This window comes from Haemaphysalis longicornis, unplaced genomic scaffold, assembly GCF_048455015.1.
Source record: "Haemaphysalis longicornis isolate Haplotype H1 unplaced genomic scaffold, Haemaphysalis longicornis Haplotype H1 scaffold_3, whole genome shotgun sequence".
NCBI lineage: Eukaryota > Metazoa > Arthropoda > Arachnida > Ixodida > Ixodidae > Haemaphysalis > Haemaphysalis longicornis.
This window is the reverse complement of record NW_027526335.1, coordinates 28988952-29015281: the sequence shown is the minus strand read 5'-3', so window position 1 is coordinate 29015281 and position 26330 is coordinate 28988952. Positions and strand designations below refer to the sequence as shown.

The window sequence follows — 26330 nt, the reverse complement described above, 5'->3', positions numbered from 1 at the left end:
TACCGACAGGAAACCAATATGAAAAATTCCTCCTCCTCCAAGCTAGGTAAAAATTAAGCGCCCTTCCACTCTCTGAAGAGGAATGACCAGCGAAGCTGGGCGCAGTAGCGCACGAAACAAAACCCGTTTATTTGTAATTTGCGATTGAGGATACTTAATACTATTAATTAGCTAAATGAAGCAAAATGTGCTGTTGGGATAGTTGGTGCATTATGAATTACGAAAATTGTGCTAACTAAACATACAGAGGAAGGAAGACAAACAATGTGCATTGTTCGTCTTCCTTCCTCTGTATGTCCAGTTAAAGCAATTTTTGTAATTCATAGGTGAATGAAACTTGGAAAGACCAGAGTATTATTTTTGAGGACAAACATGGGGCTCTCTGTCGCAGGCTTGTTACTGTCTGTGAAACACACCGCACCCCAAACCGCTCGACTGCAAAGGACAGCGGTCAGGTCGCATCTGGCTGTGAGTCGACCACGGTGAAATATATTACTAGCACAATGGCATCTCATCGGCGAGCTCGTGAAGCCTGACTGCGCGTTCAACGCCCAATTGTCCACGCAGACGGTATGTGGAAACCGAGGCATATACAGCTTCGCTTTAAAAATATTAACCATTAGGTGGCCAATTTAGGCTTGCTCCCAATTTAGCGCGCTGCACTTTGGCGCCCGGTGCAGTGGGTTGGCGGCGGCGGCGAAGGCGATGTCTGCGAAACCGAGCGAGCGAACGAGACACCCAGCAGGAAGAAAACGGGGGAGGAGTGTCTAGCAAAAGTATGAGGGGAAGGGCGGCACGGGCTTCCTGATATAAATTGAGTTTGAGGGTCAATAAACTTTGTATTGACGTTCTATAGAGTTTTAAAAAAAAAGTCAATTAAAATTCGTAGTTTATGGACTGACGTCATGAGAAAGTGAATAATATTTTATAGCACAATTTCAACCAACATTCTATTGCCTTCAGAACATTGAGTTTCAATGCACTTTATATTGCGTTCCTATAGAGTGAACCAAAACTCCCATCTTATAAACTGCGGCCAATAGAATGTCAATAAACGCAAGAACGCAATGAGCATTTTATTGCCTTCGATATATTGAGCCTAAACATACTCTGTATTGCGTTCCTATAGGATCAATCGAGCTGCTGATTTGTAGACTGTGGTCATTACACAGGCAATAAGCTTTTCATTGCGAACACACAGCAACCATCTTATTTCCTTCAATATTTTGAGTTTTAATAGACTCTATATTGCGTTTCTATAGCTGACTCACGGAGGTATCGTAGTTTATCGGCGCATATATGTGGGGTGCCACAGTTAAACCTGAATATGACGAAGTTGACAAAATTAGCAATTTTTCGTTACATGCAGATTTCCAGTTCAGGTTCGCACCAGACGAAACAAAAATGCTAGACATCACTGATGGTAAACTCACTCTAAAGTATTTATTTTAGTGAAACATTGCGTGGTTTGCGCGTGCTGCTTTCCCGCGAACATAGTCATTACACGGCAATCCCAAGAAGCAAGCACTTAAGCCTGTACTTACAAACGTAACTTAAGCATCACTTTTATCTTTTGACACTTTTCGGTGCTTTAAGGCTCATCAAGGACCAAATCTATGCTGAAAGGGCGCCTTTTCGCGAACTTGATGCTTTTTGCCGCACTCAAATTTGTTGAGAGGGTGTAAGCTGGGATACTGTACCGCCCTACCAGGCGGCGACATTCTTCTTTCTCGCCGATGGCGCCGGCATTTAAAATTGCGAGCTTGTCTTGAGAAGACAAATCTTTACGTTTTCTTGCAGCAGAACTCATCACCGACGAACCGACACAACAGATGGCAGTAGAAAAGCGCGACTACAAGCCGACAGGCCTAGTCCTAGCACCTATAGTTGACACCGCACTCGTGCTGGAAACGCACGGTATAGTTCGCGGTGCGGGCGAAGTTCGCTAAATTAGTGCATTTATCGAGCCGATTTTTCAGAAAACGGGCGAAAAATAACGGCACATCAGCGTAACGAATTCGTTGCATCTAAATGGACCGTCGCAACACCTATAGAGACCGCAAACACGTGGGTTTCAATGGGGCTAGAAATGGGGAATGGAAAAACTTCGTTAAATCCAGGGATTCGTTACATAGAGGTTCATTACATACAGGTTTAACTGTATTTCGCCACGTCCCCTGGCGCATGAAACGAGATCGCGCGATGGACGGCGCGTCACTTCCGCTTGGAAGCACTTGACGGACAACACCGCCGCGCATTGCGAGACCCTAAAAAGCTCCGCTAAACTCGCCAGAAACTATTCAAACCTGACTCGCAGGCAACAGAACGTTGAGACTATACTCACTAATAATTATATAGGAAGCTAATTAATATAAATTTAATAAAAGCTCATCAGAAATTTTATTCAAACTGAGCTCATATGCAACAGGATGTTATGACGGCACAATAAGAATTTTATATAAATCTAATTGAGATAAATTTAATGAAAACTCGTCAGAAACTCTATATAAACCTGACTCACACGCAACAGGGTGTTACGATTATACTCAGTAAGAATTGTATTGAAAGCTTATTGAAAAATTTCATAAAAACCCGACAAGAAACTCCTAAGATGCTATATTAAAATCCGATAAGGTCTATTGACTTGGCTCTGCAGACTTCCAATTAAAACTAGGCGGCAAATTTGTAATGGAAACTCAATTTAAATATTCTATACAATGTTAGTGAACTGTTTATAGGATTCTCTTGAGCTATCTCTATAACAAGTATATTAAATCTCGGTAGACATTTTCATGCGGGATGCTATGGGGTCATTTCCCAGCGCGTCGCCACGGCTCAGTATGTCTCACTGCTTCCTCTTCACACTTTCGCCAGACGCTCCTCCTTCGTTCGTGGCTCGAACCACGTGACATTTGCGCGGGAGGTTCCAACACTATTTACACACAACATGCTCGGCGGCGGCGACGCGCTGCGAGATAACGGCAGAGTATATACAATACAATACAATACAATACAATACAATACAATACAATACAATACAATACAATACAATACAATACAATACAATACAATGAGGTTTTATTTCCACCAATGTCATTACAGAGGTGAAAAAAGCAGACGGAGAGAAAGCTGCAACCATGCAGCTTGACAGAGCATCCGCCGACGCAGCAATGACAGGCTAAAAACTTAAGATCTACATTGAGAAAAATGACTATACGAAATACAAAATGACAAATGCAACAAAATGACAAAATGACAAATGACAAAATGGCAAATGCGACACCTAAATAAACATATCTAGGATGCGGTCATCATTTAAAACCAAAATGTCAACTTCCTGTGTGTGAAAATAAGTGAGCGTGTTGGGAAGTGTATACTTTAGTAGCTGCTGTCGCGCCACCGTGAGAGCTGGTCCGCGCACGGCCGTGCACGTGCGCGCCGCCTTGCGTTCGCCTGTCACGCGATCACTTGCTGAGACGCCGCAGATATATGTACCGGGACCGAGAAGGCTGCAGTTCGCGCTGCGCACAAATTTCTCATTAGGGAGTATATTAATCGCCAGCAAGTCTTATTTTCTCCGTTGTTCTTGATTTAGCTGTATTGTGTATTGAACACGATGACCATGACGACGACGATGATGGTGATGCTGATAAATCCTTCGTGAATGATTCTGCTCCTAATCACCTCCAGATTGAGAGAAAGAGAGAAAAGGTAAAAGAAAGGCAGGAATGTTAACCGGTCTATGGCCAAGTATGCTATCCTACAGGTGGTAAAGGGGAACAATGAGAAAAAAGAGGAAAACAGAAAAAGAATGGAAAAGGTACAGTCATGGCGTAGAATGGCGTGCCCAGCGGATAGGACACTATAGACAACAAGTTCAGTGAGTTCATACAGGGTAGTCCTTTGAGCTACAGTCTTCTGTGCAATTCCGTCGGTTTTAGAAAACACAGGAGCGCTTTTGTCGCCGTGTGTGTAGATGACGGAGAAGGCCAGTGGCCCAGGCTTTTCTCTTCAGAGAACGGGCGCCGAGAGTCTAGCTTCCGTAGAGTTGAAGAGAGTTGGCTTCTTTCCGATGAAAAGCGTGGACACTCGCACAGGACATGTCGTGTGGTCTCTGGTGTGTCGCAGACTTCGCCCGCCTCACTGGCTGCCATTCCAATCAAATAGGGGTAAGCATTTGTGAATGCGACTCCAAGCCAGAGACGACAAAGAATTTGCATCATACCGTGGGAGGCCTAATGGAAGGGGACGCTGAAGGTGCGGGCCCAGGGCATTAATACGAGAGCTCGTGAACTCTTTGGTAGTCCATTTGGATAGCGTGGTCTCCCGGGCAAGTTTGCGGAGAGACCTAGCTGCGTCCATCCTGGATAACGGAATGGATATGGTCTCCGTTTTTTGGTATGAGAATTTTAGCAGTACCATGGGCATTAAACACAAGCTCTCAACCTTGATAAGAAAACCGTCATCATAACAAAGTCGCTTTATTCAAGATAGCACTTTAGTAGAAGTGACGTAAGGCCACCACTACAGAGCATCGAGAGAACAAATAACCCTTGCTTTAACTAATAATCGCTTACAACGAAACCAGTTTTCTATCCAGAGGACTTCTTCGCAACGAGGCTTTGCTGCATATATATCCGAAGGCTTCAAGCATTGCACCCCGTAACTGCCACAAGAAACAACCCCCCCTCCCTCTTATTCCCGTTAGAACTCTGCAGCTGCGCCTGCTCATAATGATGGGTCTGTAGTGTTTTTTATAGCGTTAATTAACGCAGTTCCTTGGCGCCTCGGAAAAACTCTCTGATGGTTTCTAGAGGCGGATAAGTAGCCTTGCTCAAGCGTGCGGCAATTTGTACGCGCCCGAGTGGCCCCTTCTCCTAAATGATAAGCACGTGTTGTCACCAGACGCCTCTAACTTCCGTGTCGGTGTAGGAGAAACGCGGCAGAGCGGGGAAAACCACGAAGCGGCCCCCTTGTCGTCTTGTGTTCCTATTACGCTGCTAACGGCGCTGCAGCTGTTGGGTCACTGGCCCACGCCGATGCAACAACGCCCCGCCCGATGTGGGACCTTCGTGTGGATGATAAAAACGCAACGAGGCGGCAGATAACGTTCGATAAGGCGAAACAGAAAGAAAACTGCAACAGCTCTCAACGTTGTATGTCTCGCGCCTATATTGAGGACGTGAGGCAGAACACGAGCCTGCACGCAGGAAGCATTTTCGAAACAGAGGTGAAGGAGCAGGAGAGAAGTGCAGGGGGAGAGGACTGCGTGACATCCGAACCTCCTCTGCCACCTTTAGTGCACTAACAGCACTCTATAGTTGCACCCATTAAAAGATTCGGCCTCAAAAAATTAAAATAAAAAAAATGGACGCGTATCTGCTCTTTTCCTTGCAAATGTCGACAAAAGCCGATAGTCCTTGTCGACATTTGTCAAGTAAATGCCTCCCTCCCCTTTCCCGCTCATCTCTCATGTTGTTCCTCTTCCGTCGCGCTACTCCCAAGATAAAACCGCTAAAGGTTTGCTCAAGTCCATTTAGATTTACCGCGTTCCACTGCTCCAGGCCGGGTGCCCCGATGCCAGCGCTGCCACACGGCGGAGACGCGCGTGAATCGAGGCGCCCTACTTCAACGTTTATAGAACCACGTTTCCCTATTCTGCGTGCATTCCGAGCAGAACGTGGAACCTATCTAGTGGAACCTTTCGTAACTGTTGCCACTTGAATTCTTAAAATGCCGCCAGAAGCTATAGTGGCGCGGGTGACAACAGGCGACAGTGTGATTTTTTTTTTGTAGTGGATGTAGTATTTCATTTCGCAAAAATCAAGCACCTATGAATTTTTTAATAAAGATGTACTGTAAATATCCCTTATGTATTAATTTTCTGCGTTATTTTTTCGTAATGTCTTGTTCTTGTTCAACAATGTTGACAAGTATGAACTTGTCAACACAGGACGTTTAGACGTTTAGATTTGGCTGTGAGTATATAAGAATATTGCGCAGGCTTCGTTTTACATTGGCCGGGTGGCTGAATCGAGTCATAGACAGACAGACAGACAGACAGACAGACAGACAGACAGACAGACAGACAGACAGACAGACAGACAGAAATTTTGGGGTTAAGTAGCCCAAGAAAGACTATCGTCTTTCAAACGTTATTAAACCCGCTAAACGTTAACATGCATCGCTGCAGATCGCGAAGAAATGACCTCCTGTCATGCTGACCAACTCCAGCACTCCCCTCCCCCACATACATACATACATACATACATACATACATACATACATACATACATACATACATACATACATACATACATACATACATACATGCATGCATGCATACATACATACATACATGCATGCATGCATGCATGCATGCATGCATGCATGCATACATACATACATACATACATACATACATACATAAATACATACATACATACATACATACATACATACATACATACATACATACATACATACATACATACATACATACATACATGCATGCATGCATGCATACATACATACATACATACATACATACATACATACATACATACATACATACATACATACATACATACATACATACATGCGTGCATGCATGCATGCATGCATGCATGCATGCATACATACATACATACATACATACATACATACATACATACATACATACATACATACATACATACATACATACATACATACGTACGTACATCGCCCCTTGCCTGAAGTCCGTCTTCTACCAGATATACACGAAAAATGTAGTTTTCTTGAATAAGGAACACAGCATATTAAAGTAAACATTTGCTCATGAAGGTACTTTTGTGCTTTTTACGACGATAGGCGAAGTGCTATTGGTAACAAGACAGTTCACCGCTGGTGTCACTAACTAGCTAGTGTCACCTTATATAGTGACACTACTTCTAACTTCTAACCAGCTTCCGCGCACACACGCCAGTGTAACATTAATCGAAAGCTGGAAAATATCTGCCCTTTATCTTTGTTCATCTCAATTCGTTTATTGCATATTTGCGCTGCCTGATGTCGAGTTTATATATTCAGTATCCCCATCTGTGAACCCGACTATTTAGACTCAGTATTTATTTCTGACAGCTTCAGTACACTTGAGCCTTCATCTTCGGTATTTGTTGTTAGTAAATTCAGGTCCCACCTTTAGATGCTGTATCAGAGTCTTGACCACTGCATCAGTGTGTCAGTTCTTGGAAGCTCATCGGTTAAACGCTGCATGAGCCCCGTCACCAGGAACTCAGATTATCTCTGTAATCCGAATGCTCTGGGTTCGTGCCCCACCCGGAGCGCATATTTCTTTCACCTTCTACCTTTCAAACAGTTACAAATTTCTATTTCTAAACAAAAAATGGCTAACTGCTGCCCTCCTTGTCATTCTTGACATGCTGGCTTTCCTTTCTGTATGCGTCTGTGCATGTATATGTACGACTTGGCGGCATTTTTTGCTCTCCGTGGGGTTACTCCTGTTCGCGGCCTTATCCTGATAGTGGGCTCAAGTAAATTCGGCCGGTACCATGAAGGCAATATACAGCTCAACTCCTCTATGCATTCCAAGGAGTGCAGTGTCGGACTAACAATTCTATTTTCAGGTAAATTGGGTTTAATTATAGATACACCGTCAGATGAAATGCCGTTATTTCTTTCAACCACACGGCATGAATGACATTTTTAAAATTTTTTTCACGGTTGTATGTTACGACGCCAGTCTCAATTACTTCAAAACACTTCGATATAGCTTCATGTTGCACGTTCCTTTATGATTAAAGATCAGCGCGGAAAAAACACGCCACAAAAATGAACGAGAAGTAGAGACAGGACAGCGCTGATTTTTTTTTTTTCTTATTTGTGTCTTTGTGGCGTTTTTTCCGTTGATCTTTTATTATGAACATTCACCAAATAGCCTAAACCACAGTCCTCTTGTACGTTCCTTGCCTGTCCAGCCTGAAAAAAAAATTCCCCGGGCAGTTCTAGAATGATTGATTGATGGTAGGGTATAACGCGCCGACGCAACGCACGCGATGAGGCGCGCTGTAGTGGAGGGCTCCGGATTAATTTTGACCACCTGGGGATCTTTAACGTGCGCCGAAATCTCGTACACACGGGCGTTTTTGCTTTTCGCCTCCGTCAGAAAAGCGAGTTCTAGAATAGCACCCCAATAATAAGGCATCATCCCACTACGGCGGACAGTCGCATTACGGCTAAGAGTGCATTACGGCTGAACGTCGCAACACGGCGGAGAGTCTCACTACGGCTGAAAGTGCATTACGGCTGAACGTCGCAGCACGGCGGAGAGTCTCACTACGGCTGAAAGTGCGTTACGGCTGAACGTCGCAACACGGCGGAGAGTCTCACTACGGCTAAAAGTGCGTTACGGCTGAACGTCGCAACACGGCGGAGAGTCTCACTACGGCTAAATGTGCGTTACGGCTGAACGTCGCAACACGGCGGAAGGGGGACCCTTTCAGCCGATCATCCGTTCAAATGATCTGCAGCTAGTTGCGTTCAGCATTGTCGCAGCTGGGCGTTACGGGCAAGAGCCTGGATATATATTTCGGCGTGTCTTTCCCGCATTTTCATTGTTTTCTGGGACTTCTTTTATTTTTTGTTTGCTAGTTTGTTAATAGCTCTCCAACGTATATCTTCCACGTTTTTGCATTAAAACAGTAGCCACTATGCCATCAACCCTAACCCAGTCAAGAAGCATAGCATAGGGTCACCGTTCGAAAATCCCCCATACTCACGACTCCCATGGAGTGACGAGTGAAGTTGGAGTGCTCCTATTGAGTAGGAGTATGGAGTGAAACTGCACTCCTTTAGTGTAAGAGTAGTCAGAAAGCACACATACGCACGCGCACACAAGTAAGCGTGCCCACACGCGCAGTTTTTTTTTTCTCTCATTAAGTAGAGGGACAAAACTCCCGTGCGCTGCGCACAGCGCTAAGTAAATACACATGAAAAAAAAAACAATAACAATAAAAACAGGCGGTCTATTTTAACGGTGCCCTCGTCCACGAATTGTGCGTAGCCCGGCGTTCAACGTCAAGTTTACCTTTATTTCTCGCACCCGAGGTACACGAGCACGCGGACGCGTATCTAAATGGCGCGGAATGGGGTATACGACATGGAAAGAAGCTGTGTGCATCCAGGCGCGAACGAGGGCTAGATGTTCCAGCGCGCTAACCCCCGGGGAAGCGACGGGGGTCGGAGTGACAACCAGTTGGCGGCAACAAGGCGAGCTCGAAGTGCGTCACAATGTCTTCGCTGTTTGTGACAGCTGGCGCCTGTTCTGCTGTCACCCCGTCAGCGCGGCGGCGTGCCCGGCCACACCGGCGCCACGGAGCCCCCCGCCTCGCGCATACCAGTTCAGACCAAGGCTTGTAGTTGAGTTCAGGGGACGGGGTGTACGTTCCGGGGTGTGGCCCGGTATTCCGAGAAAGAGCTGAAATGGAGAGATACCTAACAAGATTTAATGAGCTCTCCTTTCCGCAGCACCCCATGCATCACGCGTGGTATGTCGGTTCATGACTGCGAGGCGACAGGCCTCGGAGGTTGTTTCCAGTTCTGGGTCGTTCGCTGACTTGAGCGCAGTTGGATGCGCTAGTAATAAATGAACAAACTGAAGGAAGGTAGGTGTGCAGAGTACCGAGGGAGAGGAAGAAAAACAATTCTTTGAGCAATTTTTGGCCACAACTGTTGTGCGGTTGTGAAAATGGGGGCTAAATAAGGGTTTCCGAGAGCGATGCTTTAGAGGAGTGCTGGCATGAAATTTCAAAGCTGAGATAGCTATGCAAAGGGCTTTGTTTGTGTATGGAGATATCTCCCAGCAAGTTTCAACAGTAACCGTTGAGTATGACATATTTTAAATTCATTTTAATCTCAGCGCCCGCGAGAAAGCTCAGAACGGATACCCTTTCGCAATCGGCACCAGCATAATGCCGTCTGCTCCTCCTGGCCCCAAACTGATGTGAGGGCCCTCGTGACGTGGCTAGCGCGCTGGCTGCGGCTGGCGCGCGCTGCTCCGGCGTGTGTAACACGTCACGGATTTCGGGACTGACGTCATGCTGCCTGGGTGCGTGAAAATGGCGGAGACACGCGCGTTTAGACTGGCAGTGGTGCGACAAGAACGGCGACGTCACGAGTGCCCTCCTGTCATGGCGGCAGCCTCGGTGTTCTTTTTGTCGAAACCGAAACTGAGACGAATAAACGAAGCTGTATTTATTTTATTTACACTCGACGGGCCATCTAATGTGCCATTCTATGATTAGTGGGCTAGCAGGCACCCATAAAAGCGAAAAAAAAGTAACACGAAAATTTCGTATCAGTACTCCTTTACGTGTGCTGCCTCGATGAAGTGCACCATGCAGTGAAGGTCAATTTAGAGCTCCTAGATAACAAACCTTCACCAAGATAACGAAACTTTACGCTACATATAATTATTTTCGTCGTCGTCGTCACCATCATCAACATCATCGATAACAACAACAACCAATTTACGCACACTGCAGCGCGAAAGCCTATTCCCGGGACTTTCAACCGTCTCTTTCTTGCGCTGCCTGAACACATTCTTTGCCACCAAATTTTCCTACCTCATACCTTTATTGAGTTGTCGGTCTTGTGTTCCGAGTGCCGTCTCTCGGAAGCCGCTCCGTCAACCTGGTAGTCCATCGGTTGTCAATGCTTCGGGTCAGGTAACCAGCGCAGCTACACTCGTTTCTCTTCACTGGGGTTAGGCTGTCTCTCACACGACCCTGCTCGTCTCCCCCGCAGGATGTTTGTGCCCTCTTCCGATGGATAAAGTTTTTAGGGATGCTATACGCGTCGCTCCCTTCCATCGTACTTCTTTCCATGGCTCAGTGGGTCGACTTGTGTATTCTTTTAAGGTTCTTAGTAAGGCGCCAAGCTTCTTAATAAGGCGCCAAGCTTCTTTTTTCGTAAAATTCAGAAAGTGTTTTTCGGAGTTTATTTTTTAGAGAAAATTCGGTGTTTATCGGAGTTTATTTCTCGCAAGTTCCCGATTCCCCAAAAGTCGGAGCTTAATTTAGCCGCACTATCAATACTTCAAGACTCTACATGGAGTGATATATGAACACGAACAGATCACGACACTCGAAACGCATTTCATTATCCGGAAGGTTTGAATCGAAACACACATATACACGCAAGCCCCAATATTTCGATGCAAAACATACATGTGTGCGTTGCACAACCTTAGAGCTTGTTGTAATAGCGCGAACACACTTTAGGCAGTTTCTGTCGCTGGTGGAAACTTCGATCAATGGTTCTCAGCATTGAACATGCTGATGTTTTGCACCAGAAATTGGAAGAGCGAGAAGCATCAGCACGCAGCAGGGAGGCACTGGGCAGTGTGCACCTCAAAAGCGACAGGCATTCGGCAATCTTCGGGGTTTCACGACTCTGACAGTTCCCGAAATTCCTCTTGAGCTGGCTCATGTCGCGATATTCAACCTTGAAAATAGGCGCGTAGCTCTCAGACGCGAGGGGCAGCTGAAGCTTCACATTTAATCACATATTTTATGTATGTGTGTGCATGTCTGGGTGTAGAGACACGGGAATCAATAGAGCGAGAAAAAGTTCGTCTAACTGAATGAAAAATGTCAGTAAGGAATTAATTGTGTCGAAGAGACGGAGTGTAGAGTTTCGACGGTTGAGAAATAACGCAAGCCAGCATCCAAACACCAAGGCCCCAGTTCTCTCGCGCGTTCTGCATACGAGCGCCGACATCTTTTCAGCACCTGTTGAGCCCTGTCACGCGTTAACAAGGTAATACTTGTTCGCTAATGACAAAACGTTCTTAGGCTTAACCGAAAGGTTCTTACACGTGGCCCGCGCACGTCTTTCCTGTTCGGAAGTCGGGTTAACAAGAATTCACCGGAAGCGCCTTCCTCCTGGTTAAGCTGTCTTGTCGAGTCCTGACGCGAGAAGCAGGGGCACGAAGCATTACCAGATGCCGCAAAGGAACTAGCCAAAGATAAAAATTCGGAAAAGAGAAGAAGAAGACGCAGAAGAAAACGAACACGGGGGAGGTTATAGAATGAGGAGCCTGGAAGTCATTTCGCTCGCCGCCGCCGCCGCAGCAATGGCCAAGTGTGCCCTCGCACGGCCCATCTGTGGCCGCTCTCGCAGTGCTGGCCGCATGGCCTCCCCGAGGACGGGCGGGGAATGGGGTTCCGCTTAAAGACTCTCCATTATCGGCGGCCAGAGTTCGAACACGGCGCCGAGAGCTGTTCCGTGCCCGCGCGTGCCGCCAGAGCGGCCGACTAGAAGAAGCCACGCTAATCCAATGAGAGGCGCGGATGATGGAAGCCCATAAATAGAATCGCCGCCAGGACGCGCGGTCTAGTGGAGATGGGCTCCTCTACATCCTCCTCCTCACCTTGTCTTTTTCTCTTCTTCATCGCGGCGGCCCTGAACCCTGCCGGGAAAAGTGTGCCTGCGGTGGTGCCCGCGAGGGCCGGAGCCATTCGGACCAGCTGTCAGGGCGCATCCATGTTAACGACCTCTGCTTTAAAAAGGGCTCGCAGACGGCGACATGAACGAGGCCTCGTCTTATGCCCACGCGCGCCCCCGTCGCTTGGTTTTTATTTCTCCGTTTACGGGTGCGCGCGTGCGCCTTGATGTAGTACTCAAGATGCGCCACTCTCTCCCGCCTCCTAGGCCGGGTTAAGCGCAGTCGTTTAACCCCCTTGTTATTCACTCAGCTTCCGGAGGTTGTACCCAAAAGCGACGAGCGTGTACGTGAGTCGGGGGTCCCAAAGTCGATTCATAGTTTCCCCGGGAATTTGCACCCGCATAACAGTCCTGCCTGCTGAACAAAGCCAAGCGGTTCGCAACATATATAGGAAGGGCCCCTGCGGCGGCTGTGATGTTGTTCAACTTATCGATTTGTGCCGATGCGCGCGGCACACTCGGACGCAAAACGTTGGCAAGCGGCCAGTAACGCCTTAGGCATGAAAAAGAAAAAAAGAAAAGCTGTAGATGTTATCTTACCTCGGCCCAAGTGATCAGTTTTATTGATTTTGAAAACGTCCTCTCACCGTATAGGCCGAAAAAAAAAAATCAGACGTTTGATTCTCCACAAAATAAGATTACGTCTCCCTTTCCTTCTCTGACTTGCCGAGTTTTGCTTTATTGTTTTGTGAGAATTGCTTTGGGTTAACGTAGGGATTACGGCTTTTAACCGAAACTTGCCTAATGTCACAACCCGTCTGGTGTTGATTTGTTTCTTCACTTTAAGGCGCCCACTACAGTCAAACCCGATTATAACGAACCCCGATAGAGCGAATTATGCTATACATGGAACAAAAACAAATCAGTTACGAAAATACATGCGAAACATATTCCTTATAACGAAGTTCACATCGGATATATCGAACTCGTCGAACCTAAGATTGCCGCTGAAACGCATGGTCTCACAGCGGTAATTGAGACGTTGATTGGCCGCAGTTGAGACGTTTAGGCTCACATGGAACGACGTGACGCCGGACACTTTCCGTAACTGAAGCAGAGTGGGAAGCCGGGCTAGTTGAAAATGGTTCGTGACTGCAACTGCGCACAACAAAACGGGACCATAGAATTCCTTCGGGGATTTCCTGAGTGCCGCCGACGGCCAGGTTGCCGTCACTGTGAGCCCCTCTGACGCAGACACTATCGCCGATGTCATGGCAGCTGGCGCTGCTGAAAGCACCGAAGAGGCAGAGGTTATCGCGGGTGAAAGCCGTCCGCTGCTTAATGAAGCGCATTCGGCAGTTGATATGCTCCGCCATCATTGCTTCGATATTGAAGGACACGGACTCGAACGCTGTGCTAGTTGATGCCGCCAAAATGAAAGCGAAAACAAGAATTACCTCTTTTTTGCGAAGTAGGCAGTTGAGACGGAAAGTAGCCTTATTGCTTGTAATAGATGGATTGTTTTGTGTGCGGTAACGACGTACTTAATTGTGTTGGTTTCCGCATGCAGCGATGGTGGGGGGCGTCCCGTGTATTGCGAACTCGTAACAAAAAACTTGTTATCGGCGGCTTTCGCTGTATCAAACTAATCCCGCCGCATATTGCACTTCGCTATCATCGGGTTTGACTGTACAATGCCGAGTGCAACACCCAGTAGTCTTACATCCGACCAGGGGTGACTTCTCTACGGGGATAAGGACGTAGCTTACACCTTCCCTGGACTGCAGTTTTATTTTTTGATCAACGGAGTATCCCGAACCGCTGCATCCCACACATAGCCCCTGCAGTGTCCGTGCCGGGTATTTCGTTGCGCAAGTCCCTAAAAATCGAACCGAAAACGAAACTACGAACGGTTGTTTCAAGTCGCACTTCCACAACTTGCACCTCCTTCCGTGCGCAATAGCTTCCTCGTCCACTTCCCCGCGGATATCGGCAAGTGAAGCGCGCAGCGCTATTATCAATTGGCCGATCTATAGACGCGCAGCCAACGCGCATTATCGCTCTGCGCTTCGGATCGTCACGGACGGCGGCCCAAAGGGATCTGCATCGAAATGAAGCGTCGGAAGAGTGCAGCTGAATTTCGGGCTTGGCTGCAGCGTTCTTACGCACCAATCGCGGCGGCGGCGGCGGCGCGCATGCTTTCGTCGCAGTTCATCTCGAGCCCATTAAGGCTTTCCCAAATGCCACCAGGGATATCCGCTTTCGAAATTGCACGCACTGGCGATCGCCTTAGCGAACAAAACGAAGGATCGCAGCCAGCGGCGGCGGCGGCGGCTTCCGATGATCCAAAGGTGAGGCACCTCCACGCAAGTGTAAATGAGGCCGATCATATCCCCTTGAACGGCGCCGCGGCCCCCAACCCTGCCTTCGTGTACGGTCATGGAGCCGCCGTGAACGGACAAACATATCGGCGTCCGGGCTACTAGTTTGGCTACCTCAAAGAGCGGCGCGAGGATGGTCGCCGGCGAACGCCTAAATATGCAGGCGGCCTCTTGAATGGGCTGCTCGCCCGGCGAAACACTGGAGAGGAAAAGGGATGGCGTGAGGAGACAGCCCTGGTGGAAGCCATCTGGGCGCCCCGGGCCTCCCCCAGCCCTTATGCGAAGGGAACAGGTTTTCGCCGCCGGGGAACAAATTGCGCCTAATCATGCCTCGCATCTAAGTATACACTGCAGCAAGAAACAAGAGTGATTGCGCGTACGTAGTCGGTCATGTTCGTGATGAACGGCTCGGTTACAGCGACCACTGCACGCGTGCGCTTTCGTTGAGAGTGGCGGCCGACGCCTGCCTTTTCCGCTGTGCGAGGGTTTTCACATCTAATGGCCATTGACGGAACTTTGCTGCAAGTTTAAGTGTAAGCTGAAAAAAGAGTGGCCTAGGGCAGGGGGGAGTCTGTGGAAATTGAACTTTTTTGTCCAGGTACTCCGCAAAGAGCGTCTGTTATAGCAAAGCTGTAACTGTCCCGGTTTCCACATGTAGTGTCCATCAGAAAAGTCGCGTAGAATAGGAATTTTAACACCGAAGCTGTTTAGCAAATCGTAATTTTTTCGTGTCCGCAGTTAAGAATACCAAGAAAGTGCCGAGCGCGCGCACGTCAGCGCGGGCCTCGCGGCGAGCGTCCAGCAGTTAACAAACCAAGAAAATGCCGAGCGCTCGTGTGTGCGTGCCTCGCGACGACCGCCCAACATCCCTTGCGCGCGTTTGTCAAGCCAGGCATACCCACTAAGGAAGATTGGCCGAGATAGCCCCCCGCTCCTCCCCCCCTTCCCCCCCAAAAAAAACAAAAAACAAGAAACAACAACAAAAACAACAACGACAAAAACTCCAGCGTTCGCCGTAATCGAGGCAACACTTGCTCGGAACGAGAAAGACACATAGCGTACGCCCCTCCAAGGTTGTCCAATAATTATCATTGGACAACCTTGGTAGAAGCTCACAAAATGGTAGAAGCTCACACGTATAGCAACAATGATGTAGTAAATGTAGTTGCGGCAGCGAAGAAGAAGCAAATCGGCTGAAATCATGGACTTAAACCTTGGTGATGGTGGTGAAGGTTGCGTACAGCTTCGCTACCCTCAGGTCGCGTTAGTGTGAGCTTATTTTTTTTCGTCTCCAGCCTTCTTGAAGCTATTCCGGAGTGACGTTTTTGCCGGTCCACACAGGAACACCTTGAAGGGCTTCTGGAGCGACGTTTTGGTCGGCGCCTGTCCCTTCTAAGCACGCGTGCATCACCGCTTGCCCCTTTGTGCGTGCATGGATAGGGACGGGTAGGGGAGGGGCAGAGGGCGCCACACTGAGTGCCTCAAAAAATATTTAAGGCCAAATTTGTGCGACTAAACCTATGGAATCAATCAATAACAAATTTCACGATACAGACGTTCACGACGTTCAGAATAAGGCGGAACCGGTAAATTTAACCACACCGGAAATAAATGTGAGCATCTTAAGTGCAATAGAAATCAGACTGACATGATAAGAAGGAGTTGAAAGAGGAAGGACAAGCGGGGGGAGTTATGATAGAGTTTGCAGAATTTGCAGAATTTGCAGTTGTGCGCGGATGAATCATATGCAAAGCCTTCTTTGTTGAAAAAAAATATATATTAGAAATGGACATAGCGACTACACTGGGTGTTTCCCCGATCAAATGTCACCGCATTAGTACGTGCAGCTTTTTTAGAAGCTAAAAAAGTGTTTGAAGTATTTTAACACTATCATATTGTAAATATTTTGCCGCAATCTTGGTGTCATTGCCCTCGAAAAATAGTATTTTATTCTTTACGTTTGCCGAGCCTTTGACGCACAAATTAGACAAAGTTCAATCGCCCTGAGTTCGTTGGCATTGGAGCACTGACCCGGCTAGCTACTATAGTTTCGATTTTGATAGGACGAGGCCATAATGTTTGTTTATTTTGCATTATGCTTTTGCTTTTGTATATCCCAAATGTCGCGTTTTGTCTATCTTCTAGCTCCGGCTTTTACAATCGTTGTTGGTGCATTGTACGCTATCGTGATGGTTCTGCAGAAAAAGCTTTATGCCGCCAAGGAGGGCCGTAGCATTTCCTTTTTTTTTATCTCCAGTGACGCGGGCGTGCTTTCTGCTGAAGTAAACTTTGTTCAGCTTGGGCGATACAGCTTTTCCACCCTTATATTACGGCTGCCTCTACAATTAGAAGCGTGAAAGACGCCATCGTTTCTGAAGACCCCTTGACTTCTCGTTTCCCGAAAGAAGAATATGATATTAAAACACGAGAAAAAAAAAATGCCCATGACAACATCGTACCACCGCACATAGTGACAAAGCCCGAAGTAAAAAAAAAAGAGAGAGAAACGTCGCTTAATCGCGCAACAAAGTTATATTGGCGTTGTTCGCACGTTGTTTGCTCCCCATTTCACGCTATTTACGGTTCACCTTGACACTTGTATTAACGCTCAGTTGCTTTGCCAAATGATCAATGATAACAACCCTAACTCCACTCAATTCGAGCTTGTACAACGATTGAAGGATTGCGCTTGGGGCAGTCTATGTTTTCTCGTTTCAAGACCGTCTCTGTGTTATCCCAAGGCAAAATCCTTCAAACGATGTACCAGCAACTAGCCCGACACCAAGCGTTACTGAATTTGTACGACGAGTATTCGAACTGGGCGGTTATTTCAACGTACGCGTTCAGCCGATTGCATGTAAAGCGAACTTCGCCTCACACGACCGAATTTTAGACCCGCGTAGAAAAACTGAGAAGCACACGATAATTATGGACTACGGCGTCACCGATTGGTGCCGGGCGCCTCAAGGATCTGCCTTCCGGTGCATATGGTTTCATATCAATAAAGACAGCCGACACTCGATCGAACGAAACCCAATCGCACGATTTTCTCGATCTAACGAACGAATTGGGATTCCCCCGCGGGTGCCTATACTCCCCAATGCTTTGATGAACTCGAACTAACGAAATAAATTTGGCGCCATTCCCCATTTAACAAAGTATCTCAAGAAACAGACACATTTTACATAGGAGCAATTTCGAATGTCTTTCGTCAGAATGCCATGAAGATTATTGCGACACGTCAGAAAAAAAATCATCAAAGCATCTAGTTTTGTTTTTACGGAGCTCTAGGAGATAAACTCAGCAGTCCCGGTTTTCAATCGTTTCCCCTAGCACACCTATTGTTTTATTATTATTCTCGCCACGCACTTCTGGGGCATTGCTAAATTATCGGCAGGTGAGCGCCGCTGCTGCCGCATTTAGATGTCATGTTATAGCTGCTCGGAGTAGCCTCACTCTAGACACCGAATTTATGGAATTAACTGCTTGTAAAATGACAGTCTCGATTTTACAAAGTTCTCGACTTAACTAAGTTATTCGCGGTTCCCGATGACTTTGTTAGATCGGGTTTTAAGTGCACTGGAGGAAAAGCTGGTATAGGGGGGAGGGGAGGGCACGCCTCAATGAGCGGAGCGTCATGTACCACGGAGAAGTGCTCTATTTTTACTCAGCGTGACTCGCGAACGAGCCCAAAAGTTTCCCGCAGCTGCAGTTATCGTCAAAAAAAATATACAAATGAGAGCTTTTAAGTGAAGCTTATATGGTGAGGGTTCAATTTATTTTTCATGTCTGCGAACTAAAGTTCCCGGGACTCCATGGGTGTTTTTGCAGCGCTAGGCCTTCTGTAGCGCGAGGCCCTGGAAAACGAATTAGCGCGCGGTCACCGAGAAAGACGCACGTCGTTCAAAACATGGTTTGGTACGCATCTTGAGCCGATTATCTAGTGAACAAATTTAGCGCAGCAGAAACACAAGGGACGGAAAGAATACACACGGACGAGCGCTCACTTCCAACTGATTCTTTATTCACAAGACGGCAAATATATATGCTTAGCCTTAGCAGGAACAAAAAAAAGGTAGGAAACAAAAACAAAACAACAACGAAAACAAAAAAAAATGCTGACAAAGAAAGGTCGAGTACACCCAACACGCGCCAAACATCTTCACAACCACAGTGACCTGTCGCGTATGGCAACACATTGCAGAAAATGTAATTCACGGTCAGATAACGCAACCGACGGTTTGCTAACACAGTCGTTTTTTTCCCGTCTCTCACCAACCGGGCCCCAGAGGAGGAGCAGAGTCCAACGCCGATTGAGACTTTCCAGGAAATAACCGAATATTATAGATTAGGTAGAAGGACCTTTCCCCCCGCCCAACGCAGTTTGTCTAAAATGCAGGAAAACACATTAAGACGAATTCAAACGAACACGTTCCCAAATCCAGTACGATTAAATCATCTATTCCCCACACAATACTCCCCGGAGTGTGCTTTTTGCGGCAATTCAGGCACCCTCTACCACATCGTCTGGGAGTGCGACCGAAATCCCGACCTCACCCGACCGCTGAAAATTTTAAGTAACGCCACATGAACAATTGCAAAGAGAAAGTGTTGAATGTTTCGAAATAAGCAGCGGTAATACAGAAAACCAATATTGGTTCAGGAGTCCGAAGCATTCAACTTTTGTAAACGATTACTTTGAAGAGGGCTGCACAGATCCTACCCCCGCCCGCCCTCAAACATAAATATGCGAGTTTACAGGTACACGCCTCGAGCTTTGCGATCGCTGCACCGCCTGCCGCCGCTTCTCCGCAGCGTTGACGGGATGTGCGCTGCGTGGCTGATAGGGGCTCGTGCGGTGTTTTGGTTCTGTTTCGCTTCTTTTCGCATTTCCGCGCCCTAAAAAAACTTATTATGGTGACGTCTATAAGCAAAGAGTACGTTTAGGTCACTTAAAAAGCAGCTGCGTCTTCGTAGAGCACGCGATCGCCTGCAAGAGCTACCCGGGGACGCGGTTCTGCGCGCATCGTCGCCGCTCTTCCGAGCGTCGGCGACGGTAGCAGCATATCACCCCTGTCTCCAAATACGTCAGGCACAAATGAATGGTACTATCGCCTCGTTTAGACCCGATACTGGCACAGTGAGAGGTTGGCTTCATTTTGCAGTGCTGACAACGAATGCGGCTTCGTTTCAAATATATACGTCGCAGAAAAATATGTTTCGGGGATGTGATTAGCCAATCACGGACAATAACATGCCTTTTATAAAAATATAAGACATGCGAAAATGTTAAGTATATTCCAAGCTTGTACGTTGTTAAATATGTGCCCACACACGCCTTATAGCAAGAACCAAGGCAAGTTAATGAAACCACGGAAAAATAAATGCTGTGCAACTGCGGAAGAAACGTGATAGCTCTAACGGAAATGAAAAAAAAAAAATACAGTGCAGCTTCTGACATGCTAAAGACGTTCGTCGAAACTTAAGCCAGGTAGGGCTCACCAGACCAACTATACGCGAAATGCACTGCTATTTCGCGAGACACAGGGGGTGGGGGGTAGAGGAGGGGGACGCTGTGTACAAATGAGGAGCGGAATCAAGCAATGAACGTTTTAGTAATCACACACACAAATCTAGCGTTCACTGTGGTTTTGTTTTTCGACTTCAACGAACAGCTGATCGTTCGGCGGACGCATTTTTTGAAGTATACAGGGTAGGCAGTTCACAAGTGATGAAAGGTGTCGTTGGAAGAGTGTTGTATGCGATAAGGCCCTCTGATTTTAGTTTCTCCTTTATTCTGCAGGCTCCCTGTGCCATGTGACGATATTTTGAAGAAGCGTTCAGTCGCGGACGCCGATTATATTCTAAGCCCTTTTGCGCGCTGCTCGCAGAGGATATATGTAGCAGATGAATGTTTGCGGGCGCTCACCTCACGACAAGACGACTCTTTGTCGTGTGCTGATCCCCGAGTATAATTCTGCATTATCCATCGTACTTACGTTGAATATTCCACAAATTAACATACACTGGCTTGTAAATGGTGGTGATCAATATCTGAGGTATAATAATGGCAAAAGTAACTTCCCTGCTGTAAGTTAAGAGTGTTCCGGTGAATATGTAAGCGCACAAAACTGATTTACATCGTAGTGTATACCCGCGTAGCATGAACATCTGAGGAACCGGTGGTTACGAAGACACTGCTAGTAAATTCAGGGCAGGTCCATCATCAGGTCCATGCATACGCCGGTTCCGCGACGCTGGCCTGTGACACACACCTGGCACATATACAGACCGAATATACCACACTAAGATCGCGTCAGAAATAATTACACTCTCGTAAACACACCCCCATTTGCGAACAGAGTTACTGCTCCACATAAACATGGATTTCCAACACCCGCAAACGCTAATTAAATCTCAGTCGTGAACATGCCGCAAAATCAGCGGCGACAGTGGGGAGCGGGACGAAGACTCCCGCGCCTGCTTTCGAAACGGGCCGCTAGGGGGATTTCAGTGGGGCCCCTACAGGCCGCGCTCGACCGGGCGGCTGGACGGGTGGCGCCACCACTCGGCGCTCTCCTCGTTAGTGGAATGAGCCGTTGCATCGGACTACGTGGCCTCCCGTTGTTTTTGCCGTGTTTTCTTCTGTGCTTTGAATGTTTTGGTGATGTTGTGAGCGGATATGTGCGGTGAAGCGAAGTCTAAACAGATGTGTTGGGTTCTTGGATGCAAAAACGGCTACGTAAACTTGTCGGACGCTTCTAAAGTTGGGTATGAGCTACAATGACATGAGCGTTTTTTGCAGCGATCTACGCTTGGCTCCACCAGTTCTGTGCACGAATAAAACTGCTATTATTAGTATTAATTTCTTCTTAAATGCACTAGTGGCTACGTAAACTCATTTGATGCTTCTAACTTCTGGAATGCGCTACATTGACATGAGCGCTTTTTGCAGCGTTCTGCGAATGGCTCCACGCAATCTGAGTAGGAATAAAACTACCACTTTAAATTGCCTTCACTGGTTTCAATTACTATGGTTTCTACGCCAGCCTTAACGCTAGGATGCCTCGATACGTTTGCTTTGCAGAGAAAGGCGCTTACGTACGAAATCGACACGCGTGGCCGTTGAAACGTCGCGGCAGTTTTCACTTTCTTCCTGTAACCGTGAGCTTTGTGCCTGAGGTTTTGGTGAGTGACACTGGGACAGCATGGGAGCCTGATAGCTGAAGCTGAACTCCCACATTTGTAGCGGTCATTCTATCAAGAGCCAAACTTATTCAACCACCCAACAGCCCAAGCTACAAGCCATCCCCCCTCCCCTCCCCATTTTACCACCTGCGTGGAATAAAAGCTTGAACCGATAGCCAAAAATATGGCAGTGTTTAACGCCAGCCTGTGTTTTTTAATGCTTAAATATTATTTGCAGAGTACCTAAAAATCGTGTAATGCCTTGTAAAGACACCAAAAACGCGCGACTATATATTTGCCTCAAATAGGGGTGCATCAGCCCGAGTCCTCCAGCACAGACGCATTTCTGACACGCGGGAAGCAGTTAGAATGTGGAGAGGGGTGCATGGAAGTGAAAAATTAAACAGCGAAACCATCCGGCCTTCGTTTAACGACGGCGCGAAGCTTTCTTCGTGCGAAATCGAATGGGAAATGGTCAAAGTGAAGAAGCTGCGATCAAAAGACCAAACTGCGTGCTGGTCAAATTCAAAGCTCAACTAGTCAAAGTTTAAATTCAGAAGGCACCCAAGGAAATCCACACGAGAAAGCTTTGCGATAAACCATCATCGTCGTTATACGGAGGAGTGCATGATTTTTCAAGCGTAGTTGGCAGCCTGTAAACAGACCGGATCATTCAGTTGTGAAACTGAGTACAGGTTATCGGCACTCTTGTCTCTCGTCCTTCAGCCAGGCAGGAATTGGTTTTTGAAAAACCATTAACCAACTAGCCAGCAACCATTGCAATTCTTGCAAAGCAATGCTTTTCCATGACAAGCAATAACGTTCTACTATCATTCACACTAACGTTCTACTATTATTCTGCAAACGATTCCCGATTATTGTAGTAAGCGAATTTCTCTGAAATTAAACACATTTCTACCGTAGTTAATGAAGTTACGGAAGCTTAGTCCATCACAATTTCTGTTTTGCGGTAAATCTTAGAAGGCGCCCCCCAACTTCGTCTTTCGCTTGTGCACGACGCCGTTTCGTCGTCATTGCAACTGCCAAAGGCCAGCGCCGCAGCGTTCCTGAAACGGTTGCACACACCGGCTTTGTGGGAGCATTTAGCTGCAATATATTCTTCGATACGCCAAACAGCATGCGCGCATGAAAAAATTGCGCGAAGGAACGGTCTTTCACTTCCAGCTTGACTTCCAGCATGGCGCATTGAGTGTCGTCTGCGATTTGTAATTACTGAGTATGGGCGTAAATCACACACATGGCATGTCTCCTAAAGGTCGCCCCCACGCTCAAGATTTACCGACAGGAAAAAAGACCTCGTGGTTATGTGCTCTTTGCAAGCCGCACCGCAGAAAAACGACAGAAAGCCATGCACAGCTACGCTGCGCTGACCGCCACCGGCGTTCCACTGACGAGCGGTTCACCACGGGCGGCGCTGTTCGCTGAAGCGACGGTGGTGCCATACAACGGCCGCCCGGTCCCTATTGGCGGTATCGAAGGCCCATGGAGTTTCCTTCTAACGAAGTTAAACGCCACGCAAGAGTCCCTGCAACTAACCCTTAAGGCCGAACCGCATGGAGCGTTTTTTCACGCGATTTGCGCGCGTCGGCGTTGCGCGTGCGTTTTTTCGACGCCCGCGTCGACGATTCCGCGCCCGCGGCAGCATCTGCCTTGACTAGAGTGTACTAGAAGTTTTAGAGTGGCCCGACCGGCCGCCCGGAGGGGTGCTCGTTTCGCGCAGAAAATAGCGGCGGCGCTGTAGTCAACAACAACTGAAAGCGGCGGCTGGCCGCGCGTACGGCCGCGCACCCAGTCGGGCCAGGAAACGCTGCTTCTTTACGCGCGGAGCGCTCGAAATTCGTTCTGCAGGACATCCAATTGCTTCAATATACTGTAGGTATAGTGGACTGTGGGTAACGAAAGGAATAATAAACGCTGCAGCTCATTTTGCGTTAGTTTTGCCTTTCCCGCTCGACAACAACGAAAAAATTACGGATTTTTCTTAATTGAGCGCAACATTCTTAGCGGATTGTAAATAAAGTATTTGCATCGACATTTTGGCTATTCCAACTTCCCATCAAAATTTATTTTGCGCGAAATTGCCTGATATGAACCAGTTCATGATTGATTGATGAGTGTGTCCTTATTGTGCTGCTTGATGGACATAATTGGTCGACACAAATGACATGAAAAAGTATGAGGACTGGGATGATGGCTTTTCAGAAGAATTTCTTATTTATTGTCTCGCACTTTACGCTCCGACTGCAGTTATGTGGGTTAATATCATAGGTTGTGTTTGTTTTTTTATTGCGTGAGTTGTTATTTAAGCAGTGGCCCGCTTGTGATAATTAGGGGTCACCGTGGTGTTAATGCTGTCGCCTGTCCGAACAGAAAATTACACGCGCAAGGGAGATATCTTTTTAAATAAAAAAGGGATAGCCCAGCGGCTATCTCAGTTGTTCTAATCACCGTCTTTCACAGAACTATGCCCACAACATTATATTAATCGCACCACCTTTCACCTGATTCGGTCAAGAAAGGATTTCAATCAAATTAACACAAATTTGATTCACAAGTATGCTGAGAGTATAATTAGACGCACATAAAACCAAAGCAAAGCATAGATAAGAAAATATATTGACCTCGACAAAAATGAAATATAACACGGGAAATCATACACAATGTCAAGAAAGCTAACATAGTGGTTCAAATAAACGGAACTAGAACAAAATACACATTGTGTTTTCATTTTAAATAGCCCAGCATATAAAATTTTACGCGGGAAATCATGCACAAAGTCTACACAGGTAACGGTTTGGGAATGACGCTAACAGGGAGATTTAAATTGACATTTTTGGCCAACGCATTTTCGAAACTCGCCTGCAATCATTAGCGACGGCTAAGCTTAAGGTGTTGCTCCCGCCTTCGCATGTAATCACGAAACTTGTTTAAACCTTTTATATAGAAATGAATCCGTGTCACAATGTATACAAAACCAACCAAATTTACTGCCAAGGTCTCGCTGTGCTGGTCGCAACCAACGCCGTTAAGGTGTTTGTTGTGAGTAAGGGCTGCAGCACATCCATAACGCTGTCATGGTGGAGCTCCTTGTCGCTGAAGCAACCGGTAAAAAAGTCCTAGAGGTCGCTAATAAACTTTAAAAATGCACGGAAGGATTGAGAAGTCCTCCAAAATTACAAGCCTGAGGTAGTAAATACAGCGGCATCTTCCCCTGGCATGCAGGAAGCAGTAGTTGGTCCTGCAGACTTATTTTGGCACTTCGTTTTCAGTACACACTTACTGACCAAGTGCCTGCGACATAGTACGTTAATAAAATAAGAAAGCCCACTAATGACAGTACAAGCACCAACGTTAGGGGTATCTCATAAGAAGGCTCTTAATATTTTCGTTCCAAATAGGAACGTAAAAAAACAGCAAACTTTTTTCAGCCTATAGAATGTGCGCCCCGCCGCTTTTGCTTCACGCGCAGAGTCAAGAAGGGCAAGGGAAAACATTCGTGGTGCCTGTCCGTCAGATTAATCCCTCGTTAACTTGAACTCATGCTATCTCAGAATATGTTCTCGAAACTCTTTCATACCGTGTGTTTACCTCCCATAGGCCATACGCATTTGCCCGCTTTATCTCGAAACGTTTTTTTTTCGGAGGACCACAGATATATTGAAATACTGGCAGAGAGGACACAAGGCAAAGTCCGCTACAGGCAGCTGATAAGGTCCCCGTTCGAATGCTTGCTCCCACTACGCACCGAACGCGGCCGTGAAATGCAAGTTTAATTACGCGGACTACGCGTCCCCGTTACCGGAATGCTGTCTGGCGCGTACATCATTGAGAAAGCTGTGGACGACACAGCTGATCATGCGAAGGAGGAGGAGCCCCCAGAAGTGACTACGATGGCAGATACAACATACAACAACGGCCGATACAACATAGATGCTGCGTCTGCTTCGTAGCAAGGTAGAATGCAGCGGTGGCGACCACCAATTCATGTGATGCATTGAGAAGCTCGAGTAGGCTTTTCTGGTATGCAGAGGCGAACGCGACACAGCCGAGCAGAAAACAGTTCTTTCTTCTGCAATAATAAAAGTTTCTTTTTCCTGCGAATTATTTTGCCTTTATAATGAAATCTCCCCTGTGCAATAGTGCTTTTGTTAGAAGCACTAGCTGCTTTTCAGGGACCTAGCCACAAATTTCCTGCATTTGACTTAACTCGAAACTCCGCGCTTATCTCGAAATTTTCAGCTAATTTTACGACTTTGAGTTAACGAGAGATTACTGTAGATCAACAACGTTCTC

The 26330-nt window shown here is 47.0% G+C and overlaps 1 protein-coding gene across 1 annotated transcript in view; it reads left to right on the top strand.

Moving 5' to 3' along the window:
- Window positions 1-14772: 14772 nt before the first annotated feature.
- Window positions 14773-26330, top strand: part of Crp (transcription factor cropped) — a 73585-nt gene continuing 62027 nt past the window's right edge. Inside the window, exon 1 of the mRNA XM_077702758.1 lies at window positions 14773-14798. Within this exon, the coding sequence (XP_077558884.1) occupies window positions 14788-14798 (11 nt within the window). The 5' untranslated portion in view covers window positions 14773-14787. The remainder of the gene's footprint in view (window positions 14799-26330) is intronic.